This window comes from Nicotiana tabacum, chromosome 6 (assembly GCF_000715075.1).
Source record: "Nicotiana tabacum cultivar K326 chromosome 6, ASM71507v2, whole genome shotgun sequence".
In the NCBI taxonomy this organism is placed as follows: domain Eukaryota; kingdom Viridiplantae; phylum Streptophyta; class Magnoliopsida; order Solanales; family Solanaceae; genus Nicotiana; species Nicotiana tabacum.
This window is the reverse complement of record NC_134085.1, coordinates 116,993,784-117,001,918: the sequence shown is the minus strand read 5'-3', so window position 1 is coordinate 117,001,918 and position 8,135 is coordinate 116,993,784. Positions and strand designations below refer to the sequence as shown.

The following is an 8,135-nucleotide window of genomic DNA, read 5'->3' as shown; positions in this document are numbered from 1 at the left end:
ATAAAGTGTTTCAATCTGCACCAGAAAAGCCTTCGAGTACAACAAGATATTTTTTATAAAGTAAGCCATAGGTTTTTGTACCGAGTAGATACCTCATAACTCTTGTTATGGCATGTGCCAATGTTCATTACCTGATTTGCTTGTAAACCTACTGAGAACTCCTATTGCGCATGTAATATCAAGTCAAGTGCAATGAGTCACATATTCTCAAGCTTCCAATATATTAAGCTAGCATGTTTCTTTTGATTTATCACCCATTGTCACTTTGTACGGGAAATAAGTGAACATTTAAATCAAAAGGAGTTACAACATGCTTGCAATCAATAAAATTATTTTTTTTCATAATTTTTTCAACATAATGTGACTGGTCAAGGAAACTTGCATCACATGTTTTATTAAATTTTCATTTCAAGAATAAAATTTGTCTCATCCAAATATTTCATGTCAAAATAGATACTAAATATGCTTTTAGTTTCTCCAATAACATTCATGTTAAACAAATATTAATAAATCATCAATATAGAGACAAATAATAACATGTGAATTATTCCAAGACTTACGATAGATGCACTTATCACATTTCTTGATTTAATTAACTTTCGCTCATGCGTGAGTATTCAAAATTTTCATGCAACAATATTTTATTTCTTATACCTCCATTATTCTTAAAATATTTTATTTATTTTATCTCCACAATTTCTAGAATTATAAAAATTTATAAATAATATAATCTTACAGTCATAAAAATATAAGGGTAAAAAGGCTTTACCTTTTCTCCACTTGAGCTAAACAAGTAGAAATTTTTTGACCTTTCCATCTCATAAAGAGAGTGAACTTCTATCTTGATATCTGCTATTTTTTCAACTGCATAAAAAATTGAATCTCCTTAAAATTATTGGCGAAAAATACAATTGCAGTTGAAAAATAAAATGAAGAAAATAAAATATCTTCAGGTTGAGGCACGGATATCTCGCTCTCTTAGCTTTAAGGAGATTCAAGCCCACTGTGGTAACAGCTCCACCGGTCAAGCAATACTACACTTGATTTGTCCCCTCCAAGATACAACAGTCCGACAACGTCGTATGACTCGAACAAACTCTGGACAAGTTATTGAGTCCAAAGTTCCACCAAAATGAACACCTTCCTTCAACAAAAATAATATTCTCTTTTGTAGAGAATAAGTTGGAGACTTAAATTTTCTCTTTCTCTTAACTCTCTTTTTCACTACACCAAGTTCACTTTTTTCATACACACTACTATATTTTTTCATCTACAACACAAGGAAGAAACACCAGTATTTATATGTGTAGAATTTCTTCCATATAATAAATATCAAAGTAGGGATAATAAACTTATAGAACATGGTTGGTGGTTACAAAATTTAATGTTTAGTGAGTAATTAGCAGTAGATTATGGCATTAGTGGTTTCATGAGTTATATCAAAGTAATTGACTACTTTCTTGCCAATTTATAACCACTATCTCAAAAGAAATAATGTCCTTTAATATTATTAATATTAAAATGCACTAACACTAACGCACTTAGCTTTCTTGTAGGGCTGGAAATCGTACCAGCAACAGTAACCTAGTTTTCTAGTTTTGGGTTCAAATTGAAGCGGGCAATGCTATCTTAAAGAAGCAAATGTAAAATATGAATAAAATGTCTCGCCAAAATGCATATATATGCCCATATGCGTTAACATTTAAAATAGCCTAATATTGGTCTTACGCTAACTTTTGCTTATGGTAATACAATTGTCATCCATCAGTTGACCACTTGACCAGTTCGAAATAAAAATCCTCTCTGTATCGGCAAAATTTCGAGACCACTTACATTTAAAATTAAATGAAGTCATATTTCACATACTATGCTTTTACTTCACGTCAAAGAGTAGAATTAAGCGCAAAACTAAATGCAGGGTTATATTAAGATTGTTGCGTGCGCATTCGATTCTGCAACAAAAGGTAAATTGTTTTTATTGTAGTAATCTTTTGCTAATTCGACATGGTCTACTTTTTCAGGTTAAGTGTATTTTGTACTTTGAATAGAACAGAAAATCTCAATGTGGGGTTTTTCCAAAGGTCACCAAGTTTACCAATTAAAGAATGTTTTACATAATCTCAACCCTTAACACCTAGAGGCGAAGCCAAGATTTGAATCTTATGGGTTCGAAATTTTAGTTCTTTAAAGTTATTGGGCTCTAACTTAATAATTTGTGTTCAATAATTTTTTAAGACAAATAAAAGGTTTGGACTGGCTCTGCCCAGTTAACACCCCAAGCCCCCACCCAAAAGAGAAATCATAAACCTTATAGGAGTAAGTTTTGTACGGATAGTGAGTGGTGCTCTTGTAGATATCGAATCCAAATCAATTTTCCTACGACTTTACTACCAGAGGGAATTATTTCCTTTATATCTATACTTTATCCTGCAATAACTACAGGCACACTTGCTACATCCCCTATTTCCCTGGTAACTTTTTATTTTGAAATTTGTGTATTAGATTGCAAGTGATTATACAAGACAATGTCCAAGTCTAATGGGATTAATGATCGCTACAAGGCTCGTGTGGTAACCAAAGCGAAGGTATAGACTATGATGAGACATTTGATTCAGTATTATATCCAAATATGTTCCTCTCCTTTGAATAACCATCGAGGAAGCTTAAATTGAGAGATCGAGAGAATGAAAGCTGTGAGGGATTGAGAGATATTTGTGAATTTGATATGAGAATAAAAAAGGTTAAAAGGGAGATTATTTCACTTTTAAAGTTGAGAGTAAAAGTGCAAAACAAAAAGAAATTTAAAATGGTGTTACAGAGAGAGTACTATAATTTAAGAAAAGAACTTTCTAAAAGATTCTTAATTTTTTCTTTTTTAGATCAGGATGACAGTTGGGTATTAAGAGAGTGAAAGCTTCAATAATTTCCATCGCAGAGTACGACTTGACGAACAATTTCTCACTAATTAAGAGAAATAGAGTATTACTACTTGGGTAGCTGCTCAATCAGGAATAGATGAAAAAGATCAGAAATTCAATGAGTTGTCCCACCATAGCCATAACTTTAGGTGGATACAACTTTCAATAATTGATCTTCAACTTGTCCAAAATAAGTAAATTCACAGTCTAAAATTTTTGGGAGGATGCACTGGCTTTATTCAATCCAAAAAAGAAAATGATGTACAAAACTTTCAATAACCCAGGCTCCCACTACACTAATTGCTGTATTTGATCCTTTTCTGGCACACAAAAAATGTACATGTGGAAATGAAATGGTATTTCATGAGAAAGGGAGTGATCAGCAGTTTTTCCCCCTTTTAAACTCACTCCCATGCACTACAGAGAAGGAGAATAAAACCCTCTCATTTCTTGACTTTATACAAGATGCCACCTGAAATCTTGATTTAGATTTTAGCATCTCCACCTCTACATCTCTGTGACCGGAGGCTAATACCCGAACTGAGGCTTGGAAATGCATTCACAAAAGCAATTAAAGAATACCATTTGTTATTGTTTTCACACTTCAAGGTCAGGGGACCTTGATCTAGGGGAGCCTAATTGATGAATATTGGCACCCACTTCAGCTACAACGAGCCTGGTTAGAAGCAGACCAGCTATAAAAGCTGCTCCCATGAGCATTGTAAAAACAGCACTCCAGCTCGTAGCTGATATGTAACCGGTTAGAAGTGGTCCAATGGCAGCTCCAATTGAGCCAGTGCCATCAATAATGGCAGTAACAGTTGCAAGCGCTCGTGAATTGCCTTTCAAAGAGCTATGTGTTCCCAGGTCAGCCGAAACAGCAGTTGTTATCAATGCATAAGGCCCGTTAACGAATACTCCGGTAATCAACATAAGGATGATGTTTATGGTCATGGAGATGTGTCCATAGCTCCGATACAAGTAGAGAACCGGGATAGCACAGTACATGAAGCTGGCAGCGGTTATAGCTCTAGCGCCTAAGCGGTCAGATATGTAACCTGCTAGGATTCCACCTACTACCCCTCCAACATCAAATAACGTCGACAAGTTTCCAGCCTCCTCATTGGACAAATACTTTCCATCTATAGCTGCAGCAATATCAAAGGATACAAAGAAATCAGAGAAACTTTCAGCTAATATGGTGATAAAATATACTGTTATAAAAAGACTGCAAATCTGTCGTAACAAACACATAACAGTTAGCATACCTGTATGGCTAATGTAGAAAGGCAGCCAATACAAAAATGTGTATGCTACCAACTTGGCAAAGAAAAGGCAAAGAGCAAAAGGTGCAACCCCTGGAATTTTCCATGCTTCTATAAAACCCACGGCTGATTCCTCTTCTCTATCTGATCTCAACAGAGGCTCTGTTACTTCCTCGCCTTCTTTTCTAGGAGAGAACACTTCATCTTCATCTTCATCATGATTTGCTCCGACAGACTCGGGATGAACTGGCAAAAAAAGGAATACCAGCACGCCAATGATAGCAATAATGCTACCAGGAACAACCATTGACCAACCCCATCCATACTTCAACAAGATTGAAGCAACCAAAGAACCCGTAATGTTTCCGATGGATGTGTGAGCATTCCAAATACCCATTATAAGTCCTCTCTTCTTTTTCCCAAACCAATTCCCAACAACTGCGACGACTGAAGGCCAACCAGTTGATTGGAACAATCCAGCCATCATTTGGACTATTAGATAGTAGTAAAAAATGTGTACATTTGCCCAATATCCAACTCCAAAAAGGGCAGTGAATAAACCAGTTCCCACCATTCCTATTGTCAAAAATATTCTTAGATCCATCCTATCGCCAACGTGCCCGGAGAAATACATTCCCATGGCATATACAAAAAGGAAAGACACATCAAGTTGACCGAGCATAGCTGTACCATCGTGTCCGTTAAATGGCAACCAACCATCTTTAAGCATCCAAGAAAGTCTTGAACTTTCTTGAGTAGTATGCCTTTGCCACGGAAACATTAAACCATCCACACCAGGGGTCTGGGGATCAAGTGCACTTTTTACAATGCTAGTAGTTTTTCTAGTAGCATGATAACTTGCATATGCTAAAAAAGTTACAATTAGGACTATGGCTTGATATGTTTTGAAAGAGAGACTTGACTTCTTTGCCCTCTCCATAAACCTGATTCCTGGGGGTTTGCTGTAATTTTCTTCCATGACTGCCTCTGCCAAAGAAGTTGATTAAGAGGAAGAGAATAAAAATTTCCCTCTTTTGTAAATCAAGAAAACAACCTGTAATAAGACAAACAAGACAAAATTTAAGATTAGAATTTTCCCTCTTGAGATAAATTCACCGCATCAAAATTGTCCCTCTTTTGATAGGTAAACTAAAATATCTAATAAAAGATTTGATGAAAAGACTGGTGGGACGAGGTGGGGATAGTAGTGATTCAATTATCTATTAATCAAAAATTAATCCAGGGATTCAAATAAATTGAGAAAACAGAATCCAACTATCTCTGGTTTAAGTATTCAGCCACTAATGCTTACTAGTGTTGTCTAAATGTAAATCTTGTCACGACCAAAAAAATATAACAGAAAAAGGAAACAGAACCCAAGGATCTCGAAGAAAATCTTTAAAGATTTATTAAATTTCTGCTAATGGAAAATTTAGAATTTACTTGGAATTAAATAAGAAGCTAATTCAAACATAAAATTCCTATATTACAGTAACAATCTTATCTAATTATGTTTCTTTCTTCATCTCCTACCCTCTCCTAGAATTTGATAATTCAGTTACTCAAAGCCCAAAGGTGAAAGTGGGGAGCTAAGATTTTCACTAAGACTTGCCAAATATAAAGAAGTAAGCATACCAAATATATTGTTTAATTTGGAAAAAGTGTTTAATTCAGCGAGAACAACAACACCCACCAACCAAATCAATTAAAAAATAGATTTTTTTTTTCTCCTTTTCTTCTGAAAATCAATTAAAGGAAGATTTCGTGAAACAAACAAATTTTAGAAAATATTTTCATATGAAAAATCCGACCCGATAACTCTGACAATATCAAAGAACTCAAATTAAAGGATCAAAAAGATAGATAATTTGCTAACAATCTGGAGAAAAAAACTGTAATTGAAATACGAAGAAGGTCGAGAAATTCGAAGCAAGTAGAAAGCTAACCTTGTGTTTGTGATTAGATGAATGTTTCTGTGTTCGGAAACAGAAAAATGTAAGGTAAAATAGAACTGTATAATGTATTATCCAATATCACTTGCTTAGCAATAAAAATGGCTGAGCAAAGCTGAGTGTGAGTCAGAGGAAATAAGGTTAGGCTGCTGCATTTAAAGGGGACGATAACATAAAAAGCTGAATTACCAAATGACATTATTACCCCCGATTAACTTTTTAGCTGCATTTAACTTCGCTGCTTTATTAAGTGTCAATTGACATATTTGCCCACTAATGGGATTATTACCTCCTTTCTTCCGAATTTTCAAGGTAGCTTTTATAAAGTAATTGATTGTGACCGCCCCTTTACTGTATCTTATTAGTTTGTAAGTTTTCTTTCTCCAAAAAAATTGACTTAACTAATTTTCCGTATAAAGTTTTTGGATTACCTAATTTGGGAGAGAACTAAAAAAAGAAATCAGTCAAGTTTTCTTTAAGAGTAAGTTAAAGCATGATACGATTAATGCGATACTAAGGTTGAAATAGGACATTTTAATTCTATTTTTACATGACAAATACCCTGCAGTCATCTAATATCTATCTCGAGAATATTAAAATAAAATAAAAAAGTAATGTGAAACAAAAACTCCTTTTTGCGTTGGAAAACAAAATATAGAATATTTTAGATCACATAAGAAAGAAAAATAAAAAAGAAATTAAAAGGCACATACTGGGTGCGAGAAGTCAAGAAAAATATTTACTAGTTTGTGGTGTTAGCTAGAAAAAATTAAATTCACTTAATTATAATTAAATAATAAAATGTTATACGTAAAACACATGTCTTGCAAGTTGCAATCAACTAATCTATTACAAACAACAGAGTGCGAATAATTATGTTTATGGCATTCCTATCCACGGTAAGTGTTGAGTAATGTAAATAAGGAGTTCAACAACGGAGTGCGAATAATTATTTTAATAATAAATGAAACGTTACGTAAATAAATCAAAAAAGGGGACGTGATTGCTTACCACATTTAATTATATATTGGCTTGGAATATCTTCATCCGTCGTTACTCTTTGATAAATGTGGCGCACGAGTTAAGTTTTCAAACTGCTCTCACAGTATTTCTTTTTCCTTCATATTTTTCAATATTAAGTTATTGCTAGTAAAATAAAAAATAAAAATCAGAATATAACTTTTACAAAATATAAAAATCAGTATATAACGTTTAACATTTTACGAAAACAAACTGAAGGTAGTCTTTTAAAAAAAGGCCTCACAATTAACACGTTTTCTCACTTGCTTCTCTCTCTCAATGGTCGGCTAAGCAAATTTTCCTAGATATTTATGATGTATTAAATTCTTCATTTAAGCATAATATGTAGATATTCAACGACATAGAATAATATTACTTCCTACGGTTTATTTATATGACACTATTAATCCCTAATTGACACAAAATATACTTATTTGGATACCTCCTTCGTATGAAAATTAAGACTTATCAATGTTATGTATCTTCAAATTATATAAAAAAAATATTAAATTAAAGAATTCACATTCCAATTAAAATAAAAAATTATATGACTTGACCTTCATTCCTTCAATTGCGTCATTTTTTTCTTAAAATGGAATGAGGCAATATTATATACTAGTATAAGTTTTTTCCTCGTCATAAGTTACTTAAAAGATCATCGCAAAGAAAAATAATAAGTAAAGACAAATACATTTTTTTTTAAAAGCTTTTGAGTTGGAAATATCTAATGTGACCACAAGATAAGATAAACACTGTATTTGCAGAGTGCAGCTCGCAAATCAAAGAGGTTCAAATAGGAGTATGTTTTTAACTTAAAAAATGCCACAGCTTAGCGTAAAATAAGTCATTTAGGGATCAGATCCTAATTACTCATAGACCATGTGCTTCTTCAAATTAGAAGAGTGAAAACACTTGTTTAATTTCTTGAGTTTCCAATAAATTATCATGTTAGTGTCAGAGACAGCTCTAGAATTTATAGT

At 33.3% G+C, this 8,135-nt stretch overlaps 1 protein-coding gene across 1 annotated transcript; it reads right to left on the bottom strand.

The window, feature by feature from the left end:
• Window positions 1-3,131: 3,131 nt before the first annotated feature.
• Window positions 3,132-6,267, bottom strand: LOC107818439 (putative glycerol-3-phosphate transporter 1). The gene is made up of 3 exons (XM_075255224.1): window positions 6,130-6,267; window positions 4,187-5,237; window positions 3,132-4,066 (listed from the first exon to the last, which is right to left on the bottom strand). Exons 2-3 carry the CDS (start codon window positions 5,160-5,162, stop codon window positions 3,516-3,518), a joined length of 1,527 nt encoding a protein of 508 aa, XP_075111325.1. The 5' UTR covers window positions 5,163-5,237; window positions 6,130-6,267; the 3' UTR covers window positions 3,132-3,515.
• Between the last annotated feature and the right edge of the window lie 1,868 nt (window positions 6,268-8,135).

Bases quoted from the DNA above. Each gene is read 5' to 3' on its own strand.
- LOC107818439 (XM_075255224.1), bottom strand. From the start codon at position 5,162: ATGGAAGAAAATTACAGCAAACCCCCAGGAATCAGGTTTATGGAGAGG. The intron at 4,067-4,186 runs GTATGCTAACTG...ATATTGCTGCAG, and splicing joins TTTCTACATTAGCCATACAG to CTATAGATGGAAAGTATTTG.